The following is a 27,062-nucleotide window of genomic DNA, read 5'->3' as shown; positions in this document are numbered from 1 at the left end:
AATTAAACTTGGGGAAAGGTATAAACGATAGCATTCAGTCCTGTAATGACTGTTTAAATCTTTTTTTCTTACTTTCTAAAAGGACGCTCATCGTTTTGGCGAAAACATCTCCCAAGCAATGTTAGACATCATCACTCTCTTCAATTTGGACGGGAAAAAGGCCTAAATGTAGTAATGCCACCAGCCTGACACAGCAAAAGGAAGAAAAACACAACAATGAGAATCTTGCGCATCCAAAGTTATTTGAGCGTCCGTCTTCCAAAGGGCTTGGCGTGCGTATGCACTGGTTTTTTTTCTGTGTCACCTTTATTTATTCGTTGTGTCATGGGGGCTCATTTTTAAATTAAAAGAACAAAAGGCAACAACAATGCAAAGGAAAGGGACTTGCGTTGGAATTCTGGTGTATGTAAGAGGCAGGGCTTGAACTTAATAACTAAAATTCATTATTTTAATTTTTTTTTAACCCCGGGTGAAAGAGACAGGCTTATTACATATTTACCCGTCCACACATTCTGTGTTAATCTGCAGAGTGTGTGCTAGTTTGACTGCATGCCCATCTGTCATTAACATTGGGATTTATGGCAGCACTGCAGGGAATTTCCATCACTTGCCCTTGGGATTGAATGGACACCAGTATCTGGGACAATCAAAAAATGAATGAGATTGACTGGGCAAATAACATGGGCAAGAGTGGGCTGCAGATTTCTGTTTAGTTGGCTCTTGTGTCTGAAGAACGTGGTCACTTTATCCTCCATGAATCATTATTGAGGGAATAGGGTCCCATTTGTACCTGGTTGATCAGACTTTTTCAAGCATGGGCGCAGAGCACCCCGAACCTTTGATGGTATGTGAGGTGGTATTGCAATTCAATTTTATAAGCAGTGGCAGATTTAAAAAAAATAATAATTTAATTGTGGACCTCTGAGCAGTTTGATTCCTTTTATACTTTGAAATAACTGCTCATGGATATTGATGGAACAGGGAAGAATAACAGGAAGCAGAGGAACAAGCCTTTGGGACCCACCATGTCTGCATTGACCATGATGCCAACCTAACTAATCCAATCTTCTTGCACAGCTGAGGCATTTTAATGCCCCATCGCCTTCTAAGGCCAGGGGTAGAGGGGTGGTCTGTACCTTTCTATTCCCTACCTTGGGAGCTGGGAGAGCATTAAAATGCCTCGTAAACGTTCCACCATCTCCCCACGCAATACATCTCCCCCCCCCCCCCCCCCTTCCCAGCCACCTACTAATCTCCATGTGTGTAAAATAAAACACAATCACCTCGCAAATCCCCCTTCACCTTAAACCTATGTCCCCTAGTATTTGATATTTCCACCCCAGGAAAAGGGCTCTGACAACCTTCCTCATCTGTGCCTCTCATAATTTTATAAACTTCCATCAGGACATCCCCCAGCTATCGACGTTCCAGAGAAAACAATTCCAATTTGTCCAACCTCTTCTTGTAGCTAGTACTTTCTAAACCATGCAGCAAATATCCTGGTGAACCTCCTCTGCACCTTTTCCGACAGCTTCCACATCCCTCTTGTAAAGCAACAACCAGGCCTGCACACACACAAATGTGCTTAAGCTATAGTCTTATACAGCTGCAATATTGCCTTCCAAACTTTATACTCAAAAGTCCCATCTGCTGAATGCATGCATGTCTTCTATTCATCTTTGTGTCCATTCAATGCACTGAATCTGTGCCATCACAGGCGAAAGAAAAGAGTGCTTGCTTGGACATTCCTTAAGCTAGTTTAGATTCTGCCATACTGACCTCTGAAAGTCTTTGTTTAAAAACCTAAATTATGTAAGGGTTCAGTATGAGGTGAAGAATCCATTTACTTGCCAAAAGCACACAGCTGATCGCCAGCTTAATGGTTAGACAGTGATCGAGCCCAGCTCTGAATATAACTACACTGTTAGGAGCCAGAATGGTGCATCAATCCCAGGGGAAGTTGAAAGAGAACCAACCTGTGGTGTGTTGTTCCTGTGTCAAACCTACCATTAAATATGAGGCTCTATTTGGCCTCCTGGGCATTGCTGTTTTTATTTTGAATCTTCTGTATTATTATGGGTTTTGTTAAAAACATTCTGTGCCATTATTTTCCGCAAGTCCGTGTTTTTATAAGCTGTTAAATTCAAGCCCTGTCTATTGAAGCTGGTGCCTTAAATGCAAGTTGTTTTTAAAACTATATATATAACTGACTTGTTTGCATTAAGCGGGACCTCTGGTTAGCCAGCATTCCTTCTCCCCATATGGACGGTCCTCACTTTCCACACAATCTGGGGGGGGGGGGGGGGGGCATTCATTGCATTGGACTGATCCAAGTCGAGATGCAATTGAAGTCAAGTTCACTGGAGCTCTGGTGTGGGGCAGGAGGTGGGAGTTCCGAAAGGGATAGGAGGGAACAGTTGAGGCAAATCAATAGTTTGGCTGGGTGGGAGGTCCCGGTGAAGCATCCATACATCTATACCCACAATGTAGCAACAAACTAAATATGTTTGGGTAGATTTCCTTTATGTTGACCCAAATTGTAAATACATGTTTTACAAAAGCACTTAACCATTTTGTTTCCCGTTTAAGGTAGATATTATTTACCCCAATTTCTTGGAAGGTTGGAAAAAATTCCAACCTAGCTCTTTGTTGACCCCAGCTTAATCTTGCCTGCGTGGAAGGACGGAGCATGTGTTAAACAGACGTGAATGACTGGCTAACCAGGCGTTTGAGGCTGTGGCTGTAACACCATGCGATTTGTACTGTTTTTTGTAAATGTTTCACTACATGAGTAATTCTGCAAAGGGCATTCCTGTGAGACACTGGGCTGGGTCTGTCTGGCAGGTGAGCAACACCAAATAGGAAACCGCATCCACAAGGCCTTAAATACACAAGATAGCTCAAAACGTGTGGAATTAAAAGGTGATTTTAATTATAATTAAATGACAATCGCATTTATAATAACTTATTGTGATATTTGCAAAAAAAAAAAAAAAACTCCTTTATAGTTGACCAAAAGCAGAGCTGAGATCCTGTTTCCCAGAAGGAATGTAAGGGATCCTCCCTGTGACACTCAATAGGCAGAATAAATGTGTGAGATTAGTTTCAATAGGGATTCTTTTCTCCACTTGTTTTCATTGTGCCTTTAGGAGGATGCACATTTTTTTGAGCTTCCCTCTTACTGTTGAGTTTGTGGAATTCTTACTTGCTTTATTCAGGAAAATAATTAATCACCCTCCCCTACCCCCCCCCCCCCCCCCCCCCCCCCCCCCCCCTCCTACCCACCTGTGCCTCCAGCACCGCTCAGGCAATGAGCTGGTCAACGTTCCCTTGTTGCCGCAGTTGTTTAAGGCCAAGCCACCAAGATTAGTGAAAGCTTTGCCAGCCCCTACCCAGCTGTGAAAGGACGAGTGTTATTGTGCGCCCAGCATCAGCAGGTTTTGAGAGTAGGAAGATTGCGTTTTAATTACTGTGTGGAGAGCAGGGTGACTACCAAAGCCACATTTACTTGTCCACCCTGAACTTCCCTTGAGATGGCTGTGAACCGCCGCCTTGAACTGCAGTAGCCCGTGTGACGATGGCACTCATGCAGGGCTGCTCAGTAGGAAGTTCCACCATCTCATCACAGTGACAATGCAGGGACACTGATCTGCTTGCAACCCACGACAAGGAGAGTGTAGAGGTGGTGCCGTTCCCCACGTGCTTGTTGCCCCTGTTGATAACTTCTGGAACTGCTGATGAAGAAGCCATGGATTGCTTTGTGTTAATGGTTCGCAAACCAGACACTGTGCACCGATAAGGGAGCAAGCCATGGGTAGTTACTAGATTGCTTTGTTGATGCTGCGTACAGCGGACACCATGCATGCATTGGTGCGGGAGCAAGTGCGAGTTTACAGTGGTAAATGGGGTGCCTATCAAGGAAGGCCTTTGCCTTGGATAGCGTGAGCTTCCTGCGTGTTATTGAAGCCTCAGGCTGCAGGGGAATATTCCACCACACACCTGGCTTCTGCAGACACCAGGGAAACCGACAACAGTCAGGAGGCGATTCTCCCTGCACGATCTCCAGCCCCTTGTAGATAGTTGGCAACTTGGCAATAAGAAGAGCTCTGACTCATTACAAATGATTAACCTGGGTGCAAGAGGGAATTTATTATGGCATTTTCCACTTTTAAATGCTGATCAATGTTCTGACATGACCAAAGAGAGGTAAAGTTACGGGAGAATATTTGGCACGGCGGGTTTATTTTTCACTTTAAGCCATTTAATCATCTTGTGTATAATGCATGTGATCTGGGAACCAAAGAGTAGTCTGATTCCAAGCTTTGCTCTGAATTACTGCACATCACACAGGTTTTGTTAAGGGTGTGAACAGGAATGAGACTGGGACTGCACTTGTGAGATAAGTGCAGTATTATAGTAATTCGCTCAGCTTTGATTGCAACAAAACCACCTCATGTCTTCTGTGTGTTTGTTCTGCCCATTCCTAGCATAATTTAAACTTGTGGGTGAAACATTGAGCTAGTGTAGGGAACTGCTGAGAACAGGTTTGATCAAATTGCAGAGGAGTTCTGTCGTGCTGCCAAAGAGTGTTGCAACCAAAATACCACATTGTTGGTTCGAAGTGTTGAGATACTTCAGGCCCTCTTCTCGGCCTCCTTGCTACGGGTATTTTCTACCTTACAATTTTTGTCATTAACGGCTATAGACCTTCACCATTTGCAACTTTTGGGGAGCACCTAACTTAATTTAAGCAGGATGTCTGCCCATGTCACCAAAGTGTGTCTCTTCCTCTGTGGGTAACCACAGGTACGCAGCGTGCAGCCTGGCGGCACGGCAGTTGCGTGTGTGCGGAGAACCCACAATGTCTACTTGCATAGCACAATACCTCCGTCAGCCTCTGCTCAGCCATCCTCCCTGTTGGAAAGACTTGCACTCTGGTGGTTCTTGGTCAACGGCGGCATGTGTTTCTACTGTGAACCCGATATACCATGGAGAGTTGTATGGACAATCACAAACTCCACCCAAAGGAGGGAGACGTAGCTAGGACAATGCTAAGCTCGGAGCCACGACCCCAGTCTCCCATTTGCTGGGCCTGCGCCTGTTTCACGAGCCCTTCTGACCGCACCTGTTGAGGCAGACTGAACACTATACCTCCATTGTTAACTTTAAACAGTTTATATTACCAAAAGCTGCTACACAATCATACAGGTTTTTAAAAACATAAACCCCCTTTCTATTCCTTAGCCAATTAGGAGTGTGGAATTTGACATGTACAGCCTGGGGATACCACTCCCAGAATCCTGAGTCTGTGAATTGATGGAAGCTGATTTTAGCCACAGGGTGGACATTCCCTGTGCTAGAAGTCTAACCTGATGATTTAGGATTAGGTGTAGGGAAGAAACTGCAGATGCTGGTTTAAACCAAAGATAGACACAAAAACCTGGAGGAACTCAGCGGATCAGGCAGCATCTCTGGAGAAAAGGAACAGGGTCACCTTTCAGGTCGAGACCTTTCTTCAGTCTGAAGAAGGATCTCATCCCGAAATGTCACCCTGCTCCTTTTCTCCAGAGATGCTGCCTGACCTGCTGAGTTACTCCAGCATTTTTGTGTCTATCTTCAGTTTAGGATTACCAGTGATTGCCACTGGAAATCGCATGTGCCCTCATGAAAGTCAGGCTCAACTATGGAAACCCCTCTTTGCCCATTATTGTCTTGTTTCATTAAAAGCTCAGCTGATGAAATGGCCATTGGGAGTCTGCTCCTAAGAGTGACACAATATTAGGTTGGCCCCTTGGTAAAGCCATTTCCATAGGACAGTGGCAGATCTGTCTCTCAATACCAGGTCCTGATGTGGGGGAGGGGTGAAGAGAATCAGATGAGGGAGAGAATCAGGGTGAATTTTATTCCAGAAGCCTGTTACTACAGCCAAAGGCTTACAAATTTATTTGACATTCGGCAAGTGAAAGGAAACCACTTGCCCTAACTTTGATAAAAATCATAAAAATCCAGTGGCCTGTGTTTGCAGCTGTTTATACTTGAAAACCGGGCGTAATCCCCCTATAACTGACCCAAGCTTTTAAAACTGTTGAGCTCAAAGTCCCAGTTCAGAGGCTGTAGCTGTTGACTTTTGCACCAGATTGTTGTATCTATTGCACCAGAACAAACATAAAAAAAACAGGGATTATAAATCCAATGTGTAATACATAAACTCTGCCTCAACATTGTAAATTTCTAGACAGTGAAGTGAATCTTCGATTTGAATCTTCCTCTGCTTTGACTTGATCTGCTCCTCTGCAAAGTGTGTGTTTGTTGTCACGTGCACTAATCCCGTTTGCAGCTCCCACATGTGATGTTAGGAATTGAAATTGGCAAGAGCAACACTGGGGAAGAGCTGAAATTCCAGGTGTATTTCAAGCCGAACGTCTTGGAGACGATGCGTGCACCCACCGGCAGTGAGTCACAGCCAGTCTTTTCTGAGCTGCAATAGCACAAACCTGCAATGGCCACACAATATTGCTTAACGTTACCCATGTGTTCGGCAGGAACAGGGTATCTCTCTCCTTTTGGTGCTCGTTTTGAATGTCATTGGAATTATTTTGTCTTTATTAAGCTTTGTTTATTTGCTTTTTTTAAAAAAAAAATTACTTTTGATCTTTTGATGTTTGTTTTATGTTTATAAATGTCAATGCAGGTATCAATGCAATCAGTAAGGGGACACTCAGAAGTAAAATGTCAATTGCCTGAAAATATCTGTGTTCTGGACTTTTATTTTCCCTGGATGTCAATCTGTGTCTGATAGTCATAGTTATTCAGCGTGGAAAAGTCTTTGGACCAAATTGACCATTCCAACCAGCCTGTCTGTCCAAGCATGTCCCAGTTGCCTGAATTTCACCCATATCCCCCTAATCCTTTGCTATGAAACATTGAAACATAGAAAATGGGTGCAGGAGAAGGCCATTCGGCCCTTCGAGACAGCACCGCCATTCAATATGATCATGGCTGATCATCCAGAATCAGTACCCCGTTCCTGCTTTCATCTTTGCAGAGAATTCCATATTCACAACTCTCCAGGTGTAAAAAAAAGTCCTCATCTCAGTCCTAAATGGCCCACCCCTTTATTCTTAAACTGTGACCCTTGGTTCTGGACTCTCCCAACATCAGGAACATTTTTCCTGCATGTAGCCTGTGCAATCCCTTAAGAATTTTGTATGTTTCTATAGGATACCCTCTCATCCTTCTAAATTCCAGTGAATATAAGCCTAATCGATCCATTCTTTCATCAAATGTCAGTCCCGCCATCCCGGGAACTAACCTGGTGAACCTACGCTGCACTCCCTCAATAGCAAGAATGTCCTTCCTCAGATCAGGAGACCAAAACTGCACACAGGGCCCTGTACAACTGCAGTAGTACCTCTTTGCTCCTATTCTCAAATCGTCTTGCGATGAAGACCAACATGCCATTTGCTTTCATCACTGCCTGCTGTACCTGTATGCTTACTTTCAGTGACTGATGTACAAGGACCCCCAGGTCTCGTTGCACCTCCTCTATGTATGTACCTCAAATGTTTATTCGTCATATGCACCAGGTACTAACTGGAACAACAACATTCTTGCTTGTTGCAGCTCAACGGATGCATTAGACATGACAACAAAAATAAATATACAATGGTTATCAAATATTCACAGTAAACTAGACCATGGTGCAAAAACCAAAGTACTTGAGGTTAGTTTATTATTGTCACATGTACTGAGGTACAGTGAAAAGCTTCCCAACAATCATTACACTGTACCACACTAACTAAGCTATGAACTATGGAATCACCATCTGCAGTTCTTTGTGTGTACAGACTGTCTTTGGGTGCACTTAGAACACTGGGGATTTTCAAGAGTCAAGAGTGTTTTATTGTCATATGTCCCTGATAGGACAATGAAATTCTAAGTTGCTGCAGCCCGATAGTATAAACATAGTACATAACGGGAGAAAAAAAAAGTTCAGTGTGTGTATATATACAAAGTGTTTAAGAAGGAACTGCAGATGCTGGAAAATCAAAGGTACACAAATATGCTGGAGAAACTCAGCGGGTGCAGCAGCATTTATGGACCAAAGGAAATAGGCAATGCTTCGTCCCGAAACGTTGCCTATTTCCTTCGTTCCATAGATGTTGCTGCACCCGCTGAGTTTCTCCAGCATTTTTGTGTACCTGTGTATATATACACATGCACACATACTCAATTTGCACTAATAGGGGGGTTATTGATTTATTGCATTGTTTATTATATATTATTATATGTGTTATTTCATATACGGGCCTGTGGAGCTGCAGCAAGTGAATGTTGTTTGGGAAGGAACTGCAGGGTGATTTATACCCAAGATACTAGATTTATACCGAAGATAGTGAATATTGTGAACACAGTAAAGCGAAAACTACATTGATCCATTGTTGGAAAAATATTTCCAGCATGTGCAGTTCTTTCTTAAACATTGTTCCATTGTTGGTATTTTTTTTTTTAGCCCCCAAACCCATACAAAAGGTGCACCCCTGGCGTTTCAGTGCATACATTGCTGCCACTGTCTTGTGTTTGGCATGTTCCGTGTGGGTCACATTTCCTCTGCCGGTCATGTCCAAAGATCCTAGAGGAGCGCTCCTCTAAGATCTTTGGTCATGTCACCAAATGGTTGGGACATGTGGACCGACAAGACAACCAGAGCTTCCCACGCCCGCCGCCAGGGTGAGCCCGTGAGCATGAAGCCATAGCGGGCTGCGCATGCGCGAGGTGCGGACGGACAATCGGCTTCATGCAAGGAGGCGGGTGCGGCGACAAGGTTTGACAGACGTCCGTGCGGTCCAATAGGGAGTGGAAGGGCCGGCGGGGCGGGGCGCAGGTGTCCAATCAGGCAACGGCACACGCAAGCAACGCCCCCTTTACGTGATTGACGCCGCGACGGCCCAATGGGCTGCGAGCGCTGCCGGTGGTTTGGCCAATCAGCCCAGTTGCGCGGGTAATTGACGCGTGAACGGGCCAATGGTCTGGGAGAGCCGCGCGTGGCGGGCCAATCAGCGAGCTGGACTGCTCGGCGCCGCCCCCCCCCCGCGATTGACGGACGGCGGCCTCGTCCAATGAGGTGCGAGCGGGACTGCTCGGCACTGCCCCCGCGATTGAATGACGGCGGCCTCGTCCAATGAGGTGCGAGCTGGACTGCTCGGCACCGCCCCGCGCGATTGACGGACGGCGGCCTCGTCCAATGAGATGCGAGTGGGACTGCTCGGTACCGCCTCCACAATTGACGGACGGCGGCCTCGTCCAATGAGGTGCGAGCGGGACTGCGCGGCACCGCCCCCGCGATTGACTGACGGCGGTCTCGTCCAATGAGGTGCGAGCGGGACTGCTCGGCACCGCCCCCGCGATTGACGGACGGCGGTCTCGTCCAATGAGGTGCGAGCGGGACTGCTCGGCACCGCCCCCGCGATTGACGGACGGCGGTCTCGTCCAATGAGGTGCGAGCGGCGCGCGTCAATGGGCCAATCGGCGAGAGACGGAGGGGGCGGGACTTGAGGAGGCGGGGAGGCGGAGGGTCATCAGGCGGCGGCGGCGGCGGCGGCAAGGAGGCACGGATGGAGGGTGAGGAGTGATGGAGGGTGAGGAGTGATGGAGGGAGGGAGGGAGGAATGGCGGGAGGAATGGAGGGAGCCGGGCACGCGGGCGCGAATAAAACGCGGCTTACTCACAGCGGCTCCGCTCCGCTCCAGGCCCAAACCCGGGGCTTCTCCCGGCCCGGTGGAACCTTCTGGAACAGCGCGAGTATCTCCACCCCTCTCAGCCCCTAGAGCCGGCGAGGTGCCCGGGGATCGTGCGGCCTTCCCGCCCACCGTTTACATGCTGGAGCTGCAGATGCTGGAGCTTTAAAACACGCCCGGGGGTCAGTCTGGGCAAGTTGGGCCGAAGGGCCTGTGTTTCCACGCTGCATCTTCACTCTGTGACTCTACGTGCTGGAGGTGCCCAGTGGGGTTGGAGGGAGGAGCAGATGAATGAATGAATGAATGAATGCGTTTATTGGCCAGGTATTCACATACAAGGAATTTGCCTTGGTGCTCCGCCTGCAGGTGACAACATGATATACAGTGACAGTTAGGAATGACACGTTAACACATTAACACATTAATGTTTAATGTTAAGAGAGGGTTCAAGCCTTCCATCAGAATGGGGCCGTGGGGTTGGAGACAGAAGGAACTGCAGGTGCAGGAATCCTGAGCTAAACACAGAGTGCTGGAGGGAACTCCTGGGATCGGGGCAGCATCTGTGGAGAGGGGCTCAAATGGAGATTGTTCAAGTCTGGGGCCTTTAACCACCATGGGCCTGTGGGGTTGGAGGCACAAGGAACTGCAGATGCAGGTTTACACCAAAGATATATGCAAAATGCTGGAGTGACTCAGTAGGACAGGCAGCATCTCTGGAGAGATGGAATGGGTGACGTTTCAGGTCTTAAGAAGGGACGCAACCCGAAGCGTCACTCATTCCTTCTCTCTTGAGGTGCTTCCTTTCCCGCGGAGTTACTCCAACACTTTGTGTCTGTGCAGATGTTGGGGTCCGGAGCTAAAAAACAGAAGGTGCTGGAGGAGTTTACTGGGTCAAGCAGCATATGTGGGGGAAATGTTTCAGGTCGTGACAACATTTCCCTCGGGACCCTTCTTCAGCCCAACAATCAATCTGAAGAAGGGTTGTCCCCTGCCCATACCCTCCACAGATGTTTAAGAAGGAACTGCGGATTCTGATTTATGACGATATACATAAAATGCTGGAGTAACTCAACGGGTCTGGCAGCATCTCTGGAGAAAAGGAATAGGTGACGTTTCTGGTGGAGAACCTTCATCAGATCTTTTACTTGACCTTCTGAGTTGCTCCAGTATTTTGTCTCTATCATTCCCTCCACACTTGCTGGATGATCTGTCTAGTTCCTCCAGCGCTTTCTTTGATTGCTGCTCAAGCCTCCAACATCAGCAGTCTCTTTTGTCCCTCTGAACCAAGAAGGTTGTGTAGCATCGATATCGGTGTTGCCAATTCGGGGAGCTTGATGCCTTGTCTGATGAGGCTAGGCAGGGTGGAAATAGGCCAGTCCCAAGGCCAACAGAGCCCATATAATATGTACATGAAGGAACTGCAGATGCTGATTTAAACCGAAGCTAGACACAAAAAGCTGGAGTACTCCGCGGTTCTCGACCCAAAATGTTACTCATTCCTTCTCTCCAGAGATGTTGCCTGTCCCACTGAGAGCCCAAATAATAAGCCGGCTATCTCCACATTAGTGAATTGGCCAAGTGCTGCCTGTTGGGGAAAAAACGTTTGACATTTATACACTCTATCCATCTCTCTCCGCCCGCCCCCACTGATACTCCTTTGGCACTCCCTGTCATTAGCTCAGGATTCCAGCATCTGCAATTGCTTGTGTCACCAATCCCACAGCCCTGTTCCAATGAAGGGCCCAGATGCAGTGAATTCTATTGTCTCTGGGATGCAGGTGCATGTCATAAGTCCTGGTAATGTGACCTCTCAACTTGAGCCTGGCAGTATGTGCTTTATGTCTTATTGAATGGCCGACTGCTTTCATTATAATCCCAATTGGGGAATAATTTATTTTGCCAAGAGGGTGGTGAATCTGTGGCATTCACCACAGACAGCGATGAAGGTCAAGTCATTGAGTATTTTAAAGCAAAGGTTAACGGGTTCTTGATTAGCACGGGTATCAAAGGTTACACGGGGTAAGAAGGCCGGCGAATGGGGTTGAGAGGGAAAAATCGATCGGCCATGATCAAATGGCAGAGCAGACTCAATGGCCTGAATGGTCTTCATCACAATATCAGAGGGAAGGAATGATCAGGATGCAAGCAATACACAAGCCTTGTGTTCCTCAATTCCTTTAACATCTCTATCATTCTTTGCTTGAATATACTCAACGAGTGAGCCTCCACGATCCTCCTGTGAGCTGGAGCAGTAAGTTTCCGCAGCTAATGCTTGTGCTGTTTGTCACCACCACACAAGTCCAACAAGAGTGCTCTTTTTATTCTCCAGACTCCTCTCTCCTGCAACTCCCTCCTGTTAACTTCTGTGTGCAAATCCAGTGGTGCTCCTTGGTTGAGTTATGCTTTCTATGAATTATCTACTTGTAGATAATTCACAAAATATCAGAATGCTGGCTAAAATCCCATTCCTTTGGGATGCTTTCCATTATTAGGGTGGCTCGGTCACAGGGAGACTAAAAGGACAAAGGGCGGCATGGTGGTGCAGTGTAGAGTTGCTGCCTTACAGCGATTTCAGTGCCAGAGACCCGGGTTTTATCCTGACTACAGGTGCTGTCTGTACGGTGTTTAGTACCCTCTCCCCGTGACCGCATGGGTTTTCTCCGAGATCTTCGGTTTCGGGCTTGTAGGTTAATTGGCTTGGTATAAGTGTAAAAAGTGTCCCTAGTGTCGGGTAGTGTTAGTGTGCAGGGGTCGCTGATTGGTGCGGATTTGGTGGGCCGAAGGTCCTCTATCTCTAAAACTAAAAACGTTGGTGCAAGGAAGATAAAAGCAGGAGGTTCTGCTAATTGTGCCACAGCTTCAATACTGCCTACATGTCTTGCTGTCACGTTACAGGAATGATGTGATCTCAATGGAGGAGGTGTGGCGCTGACTTGGATATGAGAACCGCTGCCTCGTGGCACTGGAGACCAGGGTTTGGAACTAAGTGAGTGCCAACTGTACGGAGTTTGCACGTACTGCCTATGACTGCATGGGTTACCCCTGAGCACGATGGTTTCCTCCTATACCTCTGAGTCATGTGAGTTGGTAGATAAAATAGTCTCTAAATTGCCACTAGTCTGTGGTGATTGGGGAACTCTGGGAAGAGTTGATGGGAGTGTTGGGAGAACAAATGTGGGATTGCTCTCGGATTTAGGCACTAGGAACTACAGGTGCTGGCTTACAAAAAAAAGAGAGTGAGCTGGAGTAACTCAGCAGATCAGGCAGCATCTCTGGAGAACATGGATGTGATGTTTCGGGTCGGGACCCTTCTTCAATCAGAATCTTGAATCAAAACGTTGCCTACCCATGTTCTCAAGAGATACTAGACACAAACTGCTGGAGTAACAGCTGGTCAGGCAGCATTTCTGGAGAAAAAGGAAAGGTGACATTTTGGGTCGGAACCCCTCTTCAGGCTTGTAGACACCAGGAACTGCAGATGCTGGTCTGAAGAAGGATTCCATCCCTTTTCTCCAGAGATGCTGTCTGACTCGCTGTTTTTCTCGAGCATTTTCTTTTATTTTCCTTCCCAAAGGATATTAGTTGACAAGTTTGTACAAAATCAGAAAGAATAAACAAGTAACTGGTGGTCCTGGTTTACATTGCTGAAGTAACTCTGGGTCGGGCAGCATCCTTGAAGATGGACAAATGACGTTTTGCATCGGGGCACTTCGTCAAAAATCCATTTGTTTTGTGGTCATTACTTGACTCGTTTGTTATTACTGCATTATTTAGTTCTAGCAATTTCAGGGCTCTGGCCTCCTAGAGGATGGGCGTCAGAAGGCATCAGTTGGGGAGTGATCGTAGTCAGTGGAATTCACTGCAGCTTTCCCACCCATGTTGGTGCTGCCCTCCTGCCATTAACTTTCCCAGATATTGTGGAGTATGTTTGGGACTGCAGTCTTTCCAGGCAAGAGCCACGTTAGCTGGTTCAAGTTGTGAAGGCACCTGGAACTCCTTTGTGGGTGAGAAAACTAAATCACAAAGTTGCACAAAGTTGTGCTTGGCATCTCGTGAGCACATGGTCCAATGATTTTGGAAAACAGTTCTGATGACTGTGCCTTGGCATTGTGACCATGTCAATAGCTTTGTCTATGTCATTAGCAACCTTTTAATGTTGTCATTTCAACAATGCTGCTGAATTATGAGACTAGTTTAAACAATGGTCTTGATAACATCATCAACCAAAGGGCGGCACGGTGGCACAGCGGTAGTGTAGCTGCCTCACATCGCCAGAGATCCGGGTTCGATCCTCACTACGTATGCAGTTTGCACGTTCTCCCCGTGACCTGCGTGGGTTTTCGCCGAGTGCTCCAGTTTCCTCCCACACTCCAAAGGCGTACAGATTTGTCGGCTAATTGGCTTGGTAAAATTGTGAATTGGTAGTGTGTGTAGGATAGTGTTAGTGTGCAGGCCTTGCTGGTCGACATGGACTCGGTGGGGTGACGGGCCTGTTTCCGTGCTGTATCACTAAAACCACTGACTCAGTCACTTCTCTTTGGTTCTGCAGCCCAGTGCTGGATGTTCCTCGCGTACCAGGTATAATATCTGGCGGCAGGACTAGCCTGTGACACGGGTCACGGAAGGTTTCCTCTCCCTGTGCCTGCCGTCACCTCCCCGTCCAAAGAAATCTCCATTGCTCACTACAGGGGTATCTGAGCCTTTGCAGCTCACTAGCTGTTGACACGTGGGCCCCAGCTTCTGTGGCAGAGTGCCATCCTGCGCAGACATGGGTGTCTGTATGCACGTGGAGCTTTGCTGCACGCCCCTGGATAAATCCTTGCGAGGCACCACTGCTTTCATGCAGAGGTGTGATCACGTGGTTAGGTTATGACGCAAGACATGCCTGGCTGATTCACCAACATGCGTGCACTCGCACTGACTCCTGGAATCTAAGCTGTGGATTCCAGATACTACACTCTTCTGCTGTTTAAAAAAAAAATGTTTTTTGAGATGTCTTGGTTAAATTTATTGTTTAGTTTGTCACGTGTACTGAGGTACAATGAAAAGGTTTTTGTTGCATGCTCTCCAATCAGCAGAAAGACTATATTATTACAACTGAGCAGTCCACAGCTCCACATTGAAGGTCGAAAAAGACGTGAAATCCTGTTTCCTGATGGGAACAAAAGTTTAAAACTGAACATCCACTGCTTGTACGAACTTTATAGAACGTTTAAGGGAGTATTAGTTACGTTTTATATGTGGCTCTTGAGACCAAAGATCTTATCTTTGCTTGAGACCCTGGTAGGTGTGTCCTGCTAATGTGGATCCTTGAGTACTCCTAATGAAGTAGCTGTTGGTCTGGTTCATTGAGTAGCAGTTGATGACGAGCCACGGCTGAATCAATCCTCTGCAAGATTCTGCTGCTCTGATTCACAAACAATATCAGTGCAGACAAGGGCAGGGCAGAGCGTACTGCACAGTGGGACACGACGTGCCTGATGGAGAACAGCTTTCGGGTTGCAAAGTTGTGTAGTAATTTATCCTTTTGTTGGCTTTGGCTTCCAGATCGCAGAATGGAGGGCGAGGTCAGTTTAGATTCGGTCTATCAAGCTGTCCAAGCTTTGTACCATCACCCAGAGCCGCAGGGTAAAGAGAGAGCTTCAGCCTGGCTGGGCGAATTCCAGAAGTCGGTGAGTTCTTCAGTCTACAACGGACATGTGCAAGGTGGTCTGTCTGTGGCAAGAGACAAGCAATGGACCCACACTAATCCACACAAACATAACCACCCACACAAATCACTCTACATAGTACGCTGTTGTATTTTATTCCTCCGGTGATATTAATCGAGCAAATTGAAGGTGCTATAATAAATTTTCAAATGCTTATGGTGTGAGCAATTACTTTCACTGTCAGTGAGAAAACATCAGGAGGGTACAAACTGTGGATGATTGTAAAATAAAGTATTCAAGTTTAAACTAACTCTGTACACAGTGTTTGGCCAAAGTGCACAATTCTCTTACTGCAGATTGTTGAAACGGTCTATAACTTGCTTTGACCAACAAAAAGATCAAACGTTATGAAGAGTGAGCAGATGGTGAGATCAGATCAGTATTGTCTATAAGAAATCGCTTTCCAGCTGCAGGTGTGACCATAGGGCACTTACTGAGCTTAAGGTTGAATACAAAAATCAGTATGTGTATAATTCAAGTGATTTATTTTCTAAATTTGGATGTAATTTTCTTTTGTGACTGTTGCATTTCCTCTTTTAATTGAAAATTGATAAAATAATTGGAATGAAAAGGAGAACTCCCATGCCATTCCTATGCCAACTGTTGAATTTCAGCCTCCTGTCCACTCCCAGAGTTGGTTGTGTCAATTGTGTAGGAAGGAACTGCAGATGCCGGTTTAAAGCAAAAATAGACACACAATACTGGAGTAACTCCGGAGATGTTGACTCTTTAGATAGTAAATTAACCCAATTAATTAAATAAATTCTGGGAGAAACCTGGAGTTTATTGAGGAGGTGCCCTTGTTAGTCGGGAATGTGATCTTTGTCAGCTTGCCGCTGCAAAGTTAGCTATGCTATCAAAACTGTTCCTTAAACCTGTTGCACACACTGCATTACACTGCATCTAAAAGTAGTTCAGTGGAAGAAATTTAAGCCATGGATGAATTATATTAACAACTTGCATCATCTTGTGAAGAGTGTAAGATTGTAGATGCTGTGAAGGATTTCATCATTTACTGTTGGTTTTCTCCCACTGGCTGGCTAGATGTTCTCGTGGCAGATATCCGACCAGCTGCTGAGACTCCAGCGTGACATCGAGTCCTGCTACTTTGCTGCCCAGACCATGAAGATGAAAATCCAGTACTCGTTTTACGAGCTGCCCCCGGAGATGCACTCGTCACTCCGTGACTCACTGCTCACGCATCTGGAGAGCCTGAAGGACTTGTCCCAGGCCATCGTTACACAGGTACTCATAGAGTCCTACGGTGCTCAAACAGGCCATTCAACCCAACTCATCCATGACAGCCTGAATGCTTTATCCATGCTAGTCTCATTTCAAATTTCAAATTTATTTTGTCACATACACCTAGGTGTAGTGAAAAAGAATTTCACTACACCTAGGTGTATGTGACAAAATAAATTTGAAATTTGAATTTGAATTTGCCTGTCAACCTTTCCTATCCATCTACCTGCCCAAATGTCATTTGCATGTTGATATTCTACCTGCCTCAACTACCTCCTCTGGCAACTTATCCGTACACTCACCACCCTCTGTGTGGAAAAAGCTCCCCCATATTAAATCTTATCCCTCTCGCCTTAAAGCGTTCTATTTAGTGATTCACCTCGAATTACCTATTTCTTTGCAATGTCAGATCCGAGTCAAAATGCCTCCTTTTATGGTGGATTTCAGATCATTTCCATCAATCCCCTATATATTTCCTGGTATTTTCTGTTGTATTTCAACTCTTGTACCCTATACATACGGACAATTTAACTTACAACCTGAAGAAGTGCCTCAACCAGAAACGCCACCGATTCCTTTTCTCCAGAGATGCTGCCGGATCCGCTGAGTTACTCCAGCATTTTATGTCAGTCTTCAACTTGCAACCAGCCTGCTTTTGGGACTGCTTGTAGGTTAATTGGCTTGGAATAAATGTAAATCATCCCTAGTGTGTGGGATAGTGTTCGTGTGTGGGGATCGCTGGTTGTTGTGGACCGAAGGACCCGTTTCCCTTCTGCATCTCTAAACTAAAGTAGACTAAACTAAAACAAAATTTGCATAGAACGTGAACCATTTTGGTCACATAGCCTATCTTGAGCCTTAATTTGAGTTATTTCTATCTTATTTTCTTCTGTGTACAAGCTGGGTTTGTTTTGCAACCAGTGTACGGAGCTAGTGGTTAAAGATGGCTCTGACTGCGAGGCGGTCACAGGTTCCTCTCTATCTTCCAATCCCTCAACCCTTGTTGCAGCCCCCACAGGGTTGAGGATAAGTGGCCTCTGTCCAGTACTGTTGGTGAACAGGTGTCCAAGGCTGCAATATTTCTCCTGTACTCTGGTCGTTCTATTGTAAGCTGTGGGCCCCCAATAACGTTGAAACAACCATGGATGATTGAGTGGGTTAGTCACTACCTTGTACTGCCCTGAGAGTGCGACAGAAGTCCACCACCAATTAACCCTGCGCTTTCTCTCTTGTGTTGCTTTTATCACCAATAATTCCTCGCTGTGTTTTCTATTTTGGATCGCAGCTGGCTCTCGCTGTCGCTGACCTTGCCATACAGATGACATCGTGGAAGAGCTGTGTCCAGATGCTAATTGAGAAGTGAGTATGGCCTTCATATGCTGGTGACATCAGGGACACTAGTGTGAGTCTAGGACTAGAGGGCATAGCCTCCGAATTAAAGGACGTTCCTTTAGGAAGGAGATGAGGAGGAATTTCTTTAGTCAGAGGGTGGTAAATCTGTGGAATTCATTGCCACAGACGGCTGTGGAGGCCAAGTCAATGGATATTTTTACGGCAGAGATAGATAGATTCTTGATTAGTACGGGTGTCGGGTTATGGGGAGAAGGCAGGAAAATGAGGTTAGGAGCGAGAGAGATCAGCCATGATTGAATGGAGGACCCGATTTGATGGACCGAATGACCTAATTCTGCTCTCATCTGATGACATGTCTTGTTCTATGTTAAGCCACTTTCGTATCCTACACACTAGGGGCAATGTACAGAGGCCAATAAACCTATAAACCTACACGTCTTTAGGGTGTGAAACCCAAATGGTCACAAGGAGAACATGCAAACTCCAAACAGGATTAAACCTAGATCTCTGGCACTGAGGGGCAGCAGCTCTACTGCTGTGCCTCTGCGCTGCCCTTGTGCATTGTTAACCAGCATCTTGGAGTTATGGAGGCAGAGTGTTAATGAAACTCCTATTTATTCTCAGTGGTCTGTGTTGCTCCTGGTGTTTCTCCACATTATTGCTATCTTTGTGGAACCACGAGCACTAAGCTTGGCATGCTGCGGGAAGGCAGGCAGGGGATGGCACGGTGCAAGTGTGTCTCAGTGTTCGATTCTGATCTGGCCCATGAGACAGGCCGACAGATTCGGGTTCCTTCCCATCCTGCGAGTTATTGAGTGATTTAAAAAAAATTTTTTTTTTGCGCTCTGTACTTATTTGCGTTTGCGAGGCGGATCTGACTATTTGCATCGTGTGCCCCAGGTACGGCAACGATGAATCTGCCCTACCGTTCCTGCTGGAGATTCTGACGGTGCTGCCGGAGGAGGTGCACAGTCGCTCACTGCGAGTCGGCACCAATCGAAGGACGGAGGTCATCGAGGACCTGGCTTACCATGCCAGCCTGGTGATCGGATTATTGGTAACTCATCCCGCCTTGGTGTTCCCGTGCCCAACGCTTACTGTCCACATCCTGCTTCGCTTTAGATATTTCTATTGGTCTCTAGTTTAGAGATACAGTGTGGGTACAGGCCCTTTGGCCCACCGAGTCCGCTCCAACCAACAATCATCTGTGCACCTGAGTCTGAAGAAGGGTCTCGACCCGAAACTTCACCCATCCCTTCTCTCCTGAGATGCTGCAGGTCCTGCTGAGTAACTCCAGCTTTTTGTGTCTATATCACCTCTACACTAGTTCTATCCTACATACTAAGGACGATTTACAGAAGCAATTTAACCTACAAACCTACCCGTTTTTGGAATGTGGAAGGCAAACGGAGCATCCAGACGAAACCCCCACGACACCTCTAGTCATGATCAATCCCGAGTCTCTGGCACTGTAAGGCAGCAGCTGTATCTCTGTGCCACCCTAAAATTCCTCTGTTCTGTACCGTTTTTCCTTTATTTACCTCCCATTTATCCGGAAGCCCTCTTTGAAGGTGTCGTGTTGGTTTGGTAAAAGTCCTGCCCCACTGTACGAGTTCATTCAGGAGCTCTCCCGGGTTTTAAAAAAAATCAAACCCGTGGAAGCACGTAGAATGTACGTAGCGGGTACGTCTGAGCTTGGGGACGTCACTTAGCGGCTCGTAACGCTAACGGCAGGAACTCTGGAAACGCAGTAAGCTCGGGAAGACTCGTGAAGATTTTTCAACATGTTGAAAAATCTCCACGAGAACCTCGAGTACTGACGAGCGGCCATTACCATAAATCTCCGAGTTCGAATCAGGGCAAACTCGGGAGAACTCTTGAATGAACTCGTACTGTGGGACAGGGCTTTAACGCTTCACATTGCCGTTTGTTGTTGAGATACTTAACCCCCACTGTCCTATCCCTTCTCCAGACAGCCTACATGGAACGTTGCAGCCACGATGAAAAGCTGGTGGTTAAAGTTTTCCGGTGCCTGATGAGCTGGATCAACCTGGGCATCCTGCACACCGACCACATTGCCAACAGCCAGCTACTGGTGGCTCTCTTCCAGGTCCTTGTGAGTATTAGCTAAGAAGCACTGGCTTTTTGCATGAGTCTGGTGTCTGAAAGGCAATTGCAGCATCTCACTGCTACACTTTTGTGCTCTGATCCTTGCTGGGTGCTGTTTCGTGCGTAACAATTGGCCACGGTGGCGCAACGGTAGAGTTGCTGCCTTGCAGCGTCAGAGAGCCGGGTTCGATCCTGACTACGGGGACTGTCTGTATGATGTTTGCACGTTCTCCCTGTGACCTGCGTTGGTTTCCTCCGAGATCTTCGGTTTCTTCCCACACTCCAAAGACGTACAAGTCTGAAGGTTCATTGGCTTGGTGTATGTGTAAATTGTCCCTGGTGTGCATAGGATAGTGTTAATGTGCGGGGATCGCAGGTCAGTGTGGACTCGGTGGGCCGAAGGGCCTGTTTACGCACTGTGTCTCTGAAACTAAGACTGCGATTTTTCCTCGTAGTTGTCTGTTGTTGCCCGTGTGAAGGGATAATTCTGCTCAAACCTCCACCAGAAGCTGTGATCTTTACCCACATGCGCAGCATTCGCCTTCCTTCCCCATTGCACTCCGCCACCTTCATCTTACCCAAAATGAAGCAATTGTACCACTTAACATAACATTTCATTCTTAGCACACGACAAAGACTTTTGTCACTGTACCTCTGTGCACGTGACAATCCACTAAACTGAACTGAGCTTACATATATTTGCTAGGCCTCCATAGTCGATTTTCAACCTTTGTCTAATTGTAACGTTGTCCAGGCTGATTTGCACCTTGCCGTGCCATTGACCAAGTGACGATGCTCCAGGTCAGGCAGTTATTCCCAATGCACGGCTTTCACCCAAAATGTTCCCCGTTCCGTTGCACCACAGATGCTGCCCGACAGATTACAAAATCTGCAGTCTCTTGTATCCCCTTTCTGTTGGCCTCCCTTTGTTCAATTAGTTATGAGAGTTGATCTTGGCTGGTGTCGATGTCAAAAGCTTCACAATCTCACCTTGTCCCAAAGTGTTGGAAGAAGGGTCCAAACCGATGATATTGTTGAGGTGCATTGACACAATAATTGCCATGACAATTATGGGCCTGTCAATCTCTGTGAGCATGGGGTTGACCCTGGCCAGATTATGTTTGTGTAGTTAACTAAGTACCTGTCCATTACAGCCTGAATTATTCTCCAACTCTTCCCTGAAATAGTGTTGCAGTATCTATTACGTCCACTGGAGGGAGCTGATATGGCCTCAGTTTAATGTCCCCTCTATTCCAATTAACATTATTCCAGATATGTTGGGTTATACAATGTTTAATGCTAAAGTATCTTCAGTGAGATTTGAACCATTAATCTACCATTTTACTTACTAGTCATCTTGCATCCAAGCTCCTGCTAACATGGCTGTTTTCAATGCACCAAGGTGGAGGCAACCAGTCCCAATCAGCTATCTGGTGCCATCCGCTGGGAAGTGAATTATATGGTCTTTGGTTGAGGATTGAGCCAGGCTTATCCACGGTAAAGTATATGTTCAAGTAGCCACTTAATGCTCGGACACTGGTGAACCACATAAGGGATGAGAGTGGTTATGGTGGATGAGGTAGAGGTGACCAGTTTGCTAAATGTAACTCTGACAAGAGAAAGCTAACATGGCCATAGCTGTTCTCGTGCTACAGTGACTTTTCTTGAACAATATAATAGATTCTCCGACATCCTGAGGCCATGACGGCCGTTGTAGGAAGGAACTGCAGATGCTTGTTTCAACTGAAGATGGATGCAAAATGCTGGAGTAACTCAGCGGGCCAGGGGAGAAGGAACGGGTGACATTTCGGGTCGAGACCTTCTTCAGACCTTTAACTGGAATGGAATCAGCAGCCGCAGGAGTTGAGCAACTGCTGTAGCTGAAGACCCACTGTGGACAGAGCTCTGAGCTTGATCTTCACACAAGCTTGGGTCATGGACGGGTTATCTGACAGTGCTCCACAGTGGACGCCCTCAACCCTGGACTATGTACCCAACAATCACAAGCTGATCAAACTGCAGCCATGGCTTCAGTTTTTCCCCCCAGTCTGTGCCCCTTAAACCAGCGTACCATTGCAGCAACAAGTAAACTCGGCCAATATCACACAGCCTGGGAATCACACCGGGGACTTTATGTTCTGTGGGGCACAATGCTGCATTTGGCAGGTCAGCTTTGTGACCGAGCCAGCCTTTCTATTTTCTGTTAACAGTTGGCATTGTGGCCATTTTCTTTTGCCAACCTGGGAAATATGCCAATTACATCACATCAACTCTGCCTGCCCTCTGTAACGTTTAATTCATGCAGATCATAATGCTGCTTCCATTTGTTTATGTTCTTGTTGCATGTTCCAATATTGACGTTGCCTCCAAGCTGAACTTGGGACTCCCTCTTCACATGTTTCCCCCCACCCTTCTCCTTGGTCAGAGGGTGGTGAATCTGTGGAATTCATTGCCGCAGACGGCTGTGCCGGCCAAGTCAATGGATAATTTTAAGGTGGAGATTGACAGATTCTTGATTAGTACGAGTGTCAAGGGTTATGGGGTAGAGAGGAAAATATAGATCAGCCATGATGGAATGGCATAATTGACTTGATGAGCTGAAAGGCCTTATTATGCTCCTTAAACATATGAACATGTTTTGATAGAAACTTGGCTTTAGCAATTATATCCTTTCTTTCCATTTCAATTGCGATTAGAAGCTGGAGGGAGAAAGGGAAGGTGATAATCAGTGAACAGGTGCATCCACCATGCAATTGTAAGCTTGTGCTCGAGTTATTGCTATTCTAGGAGCTTGTTTAGAACTCTTCCAAAGTTGTTTAGAAGGAGCGATTGGAAATCAAGCAAGAATCTCCCTTACAAACGAACAAAGTAGTCTCTGTAAAGGGCCTGCATTCAAACATCAGCTGCAGAATCTTCATTCGTATTAATACAAGTAGTGGACCAGTTTTGTCTGAAGAACTGTCCCAATCTCAAACATCACCTGTCCATTATTCCATTCCAGTTGCTGCCTGACCTGCTGAATTGCGTCTATCTTCTTTCTATTTGTGTCTGTTTACCGAGCGGGGTATGGCAATGATGAAAGTAATATCTGTAGATGTACAGGTTCAGTTTAGTTTATTGTCACGTGTAGTGAGGTCCAGTGAAAAGCTATTGTTGCGTGCTATCCAGTCAGCTGAAAGACAATGCATGATTACAATCGATCCATTTACAGTGTGTAGATACATGATAAGGGGAAAATGTTTAGTGAATTCACTGTTTAATAAATACTGAATGATAAACTGTCTCCTGAATTTCAGAGGCACAACCAGACATCCTCCAACCTGCACGAGGTAGCTAGCGATTGTGTGTGTGCGGCATTGTACGCCGTTGAAGGTTTGCAGGAGAGTCTGCGTTTGGCACTGCAGCTCCAGGAGGGAGTGATGGCTCTCGAGGAGGCTTACCACAATGCTGTCGCCTGTGAGGACATGGACAAGTGAGTAATGATGGAGTTTCCACCTTGACTGGTCCACAGACCATGGCCGCCATCTGAGTAGACAATAATGTTGACATGGCTCAGCGATAGCAACTGAGGGTTCTAGTTAATGAAATGAATGCTGCTGCCCACTTTGTGATCTTGTTGCGGCCTCCTGTACATCTGTGAGACCACAGTCCACTGTGTCAAAATAGATCTCCCGGTTGCTATCCAGTTTAACTACTCTTCACGTTCCCACTCTGACCTTTCTGTCCTGGCCCTCCTCCATTGCCAGAGTGAACCCACACAAACTGGAGGAACAACACACATGGCAGCTGATAACTCAACGGTATGAACTTTGAATTCTCCAGTTTTAGGAGCAGATAATGTTTTGAGTTGGGACCTTTCTTCAGAAGAGAGTCCAGACCTGAAAAGTCACCTGTCCGTGGCATCTGCAGGTGTTGCCTGACCTGCTGTGTTCCTTCAGCACTGTGTTTTGGCCAAGTACCCAGCAGAATAAGGTGGAGAGGATATAGTTATGTATGGTAGACAAAAGTGTTTAAGAAGGAACTGCAGATGCTGGAAACTCAAAGGTATCTTTGATTTTCCAGCATCTGCAGTTCCTTCTTAAACACTTTGTCCTCCATAGATGCTGCTGCACCCGCTGAGTTTCTGCAGCACTTTTGTCTACCTTCGATTTTCCAGCATCTGCACTTCCTTCTTAAACACGATGTAGTTATGTATACTGAGTGGGCACAGGTGGTCCAAGAATCTTGTGCTGAAACGGCCATGGAATTCTGTGTACAACCATCCCTTGGTTATAAAAGCCGACTTGGGATTGTAGGTTAATTGGCTTCGGTAAAATTGTACATTGTCTCTGGTGTGTAGTTAATGGCTAGTGTGCGGGGATCGCTAGATGGCACGGACTCAGTGTGCCAAAGGGCCTGCTTCCGTGCTGTATCTCTAAGGTCTAAAGTGACGTGAATGGAGTGAAGATACATTTGTGGTGCCTAGATCAAAGCACGCATGACTCTGAATCTGACCATTATTGTACCTTGTAACATTAAGTTAATCTAGTCTCAGTGGGAGGAGTGGAGGCATCTGTTATGCTGGTTTTCCCTCTATTCTGGTGGCCTTCATGTGTTCCAGGGCATTGAATTACTGCCGCATTTTCACTGAGCTGGCAGAAACGTTGCTGGAGATGGTGATCCGTTCACCAGGACAGGGACTGGGCGACCTTAAAACACTCAACCTCATCTTGAACTGTGTTGGGCACGAGCAGTACGAGGTGAGTTGCCGTAAGTGACTGGAGCAGAGTTTGGCCCCTCAGCCCATCAAGTCTACTCCGCCATTCACGCATAGAACGTATAAAATAGGTGCAGGAGTAGATCATTCGGCCCTTCGAGCCAGCACCGCCATTCAATATGATCGTGGCAGATCATCTAAGATCAGTAACCCTGTTCCTGCCTTCTCTCCATATCCCCTGACTCCGTTAGCCCTAAGAGCTAAATCTAACTCTCTCTTGAAAACATCCAGTGAATCGGCCTCCACTGCCTTCTCTGGCAGAGAATTCCACAGATTCACAACTCTCTGGGTGAGAAGGTTTTTTCCTCATCTGGCTGTGTTGTTAATGATGGCTGATCTATCTCTCCCTCCTCACCCCATTCTCCTGCCTTCTCCCCACAACCCCTGACACCCGTCCTTCAAAGATTCAACTATACTTTATTGTCACATGCACCTAGGCACAAAACCCGGTAAAATAATGTAGCAGCTCTCACCTAGGCAGTATACAAGTATCGCCACTTACTGGCGCCTGTCTAAGTAGCTCATTTGTTACCAAGGTTAGTGCTGGGGCCGCAGCACCCTCCACTAGGCTGCTCCCGGGTGGGTTTCCATTGGTTGTGTTCCAAAAAACACTGAAAGGAACACACAATTGGTTGTAAAGAGCCGACCTCGTCCAGTTCATTACCTCATGACTTATACTGTTCGTTAGTCCTTCCACCAAAATGTCTCTCCATTAAAAGCTGCGATTGCTCCATTCAATCACACTTAGGAGGGTTGCTGCCACACACTTTCCTCAGATTTAGTGGTTGCTGATTCAACCCCTAAGCTTAACTATGTGACACCGGCAGACATACCTGGTATTTAAAAGTCATTAAATATTTTTAATGCAAAATAGATTCTTGAAAAGCAAGCGGGTGAAAGGTTGCTGTGGGAATGCAGAGTTAAAGTTACAGTTGGATGAGCCATGGTCTTATTGAATGACAGCAGGCATGAGTGGCTGTTTGGCCCCCTACTCCTCTCCTATGTGGAATGGGCAGCAGTAGACCGGGGTGTGAGATTACAACCTTCACGTGGTCCGCCCCGTTTCGACGAATGCAATCAACCTGGCGTGCACAATCAAGTAAGATCAAATAGAACAAGTTGTCCTACAACTGTAGGCTGTGCACACCATAAGCAAGAAGAAGAAGAAGTGCAGGAGTCCTAGGTTCGATCCTTACGGCGGGTGCTGTCTGTAATGAGATTGTACGTTCTCCCTGTGACCACGTGGCTTTTTTCAGAGATCTTCGGCTTCCAACCACACTCCAAAGATGTACAGGTTTGTAGGGTAATTGGCTTGGTATAAATGTAAATTGTCCCTAGTGTGTGTGTGTGGGCAAGGTAATGTTAATGTGCGGGGATCGCTGTTCGGTGTGGGCCAAAGGGCCTGTTTCCGCGCTGTATCTCTAAATTAAAAATGAGGCTTCATTAAAATTTGTACAAAATAATCTTGCTGTGGCTCTTATCCGGCTGACACAGATGTGTTTGTACAGGTGGCGGAGATCACGTTCAACTTCTGGTATCGGCTGGCAGAAACACTACACAAGCTGAAGGATCCCTCGGTCAATCAGATTTTCCGGCCGTATTTCCAGAGGCTCACTCAGTCCCTCACCTTCCACTCTCAGATGGACCCTGACCACGTAGGTACCAGCACTCTGTGGACAGCAAAACTGTGGGACGCACAACGCTGTTTCTTAAAGAGATTCTTCTAATTGACTCTTGTGACCTCTGGTTTTTACCTGTGAAAATGCCTCCCAATTTTCCAGTCCTTCATAGATAGAGCTTGGATAAAGGATGTGTTTAGTTTATTGCCACGTGTACCGAGGTACAGTGAAAATCTTTTGTTGCGTGCTATCCAGTCAGCAGAAAGACAATGCATGATTACTTTCAAGCCATTCCCTCCCACATTCAAAGATGTGCAGGTTTGTAGGTTAATTGGCTTTGATCAAAATTGTAAGTTATCCCTAATGTGTGTAGGTTAGCCCTGGTGTAGGGGGTGATCGCTGGGCAGCGTGGACTCAATGGGCTGAAGGGCTTGTTTCCACACTGTATCTCTAAAGTAAAGTTGACCTTCGTGCACTAGCTGGCTAAAATGAGACAACTAGGCTGGTTCCTCGCTGGGAAGGATATAAGGGGGGG

The 27,062-nt window shown here is 46.5% G+C and overlaps 2 protein-coding genes across 11 annotated transcripts in view; both read left to right on the top strand.

The window, feature by feature from the left end:
• LOC129713966 (carnitine O-palmitoyltransferase 1, liver isoform-like) overlaps positions 1-6,747 on the top strand; it is a 63,161-nt gene extending 56,414 nt beyond the window's left edge. For all 5 annotated transcript variants that reach the window (XM_055663395.1, XM_055663397.1, XM_055663398.1 and 2 more), the window contains exon 19: positions 83-6,747. In XM_055663395.1, the coding sequence (XP_055519370.1) occupies positions 83-166 (84 nt within the window). In that variant the 3' untranslated portion in view covers positions 167-6,747. The remainder of the gene's footprint in view (positions 1-82) is intronic.
• Positions 6,748-9,554: 2,807 nt separating this feature from the next.
• The window catches only part of LOC129713964 (transportin-3-like), a 44,856-nt gene continuing 27,348 nt past the window's right edge, over positions 9,555-27,062 (top strand). For 2 of the 6 annotated variants that reach the window (XM_055663389.1, XM_055663390.1), the window contains exons 1-9: positions 11,410-12,816; positions 15,285-15,409; positions 16,493-16,693; positions 17,976-18,049; positions 18,944-19,100; positions 20,016-20,159; positions 23,449-23,624; positions 24,753-24,891; positions 26,417-26,563. In XM_055663389.1, the coding sequence (XP_055519364.1) occupies positions 12,789-12,816; positions 15,285-15,409; positions 16,493-16,693; positions 17,976-18,049; positions 18,944-19,100; positions 20,016-20,159; positions 23,449-23,624; positions 24,753-24,891; positions 26,417-26,563 (1,191 nt within the window). In that variant the 5' untranslated portion in view covers positions 11,410-12,788. Of the gene's footprint in view, positions 9,622-11,409; positions 12,817-15,284; positions 15,410-16,492; positions 16,694-17,975; positions 18,050-18,943; positions 19,101-20,015; positions 20,160-23,448; positions 23,625-24,752; positions 24,892-26,416; positions 26,564-27,062 lie in introns of those variants that run through there. The other 4 variants (XM_055663388.1, XM_055663385.1, XM_055663386.1 and 1 more) reach the window with 4 other exon arrangements.

The sequence above is a fragment of the Leucoraja erinacea genome, chromosome 37 (assembly GCF_028641065.1).
Source record: "Leucoraja erinacea ecotype New England chromosome 37, Leri_hhj_1, whole genome shotgun sequence".
Lineage (NCBI taxonomy): Eukaryota > Metazoa > Chordata > Chondrichthyes > Rajiformes > Rajidae > Leucoraja > Leucoraja erinaceus.
The sequence above is the reverse complement of the archived record's forward strand: the minus strand, read 5'-3'. Positions and strand labels throughout refer to the sequence as shown.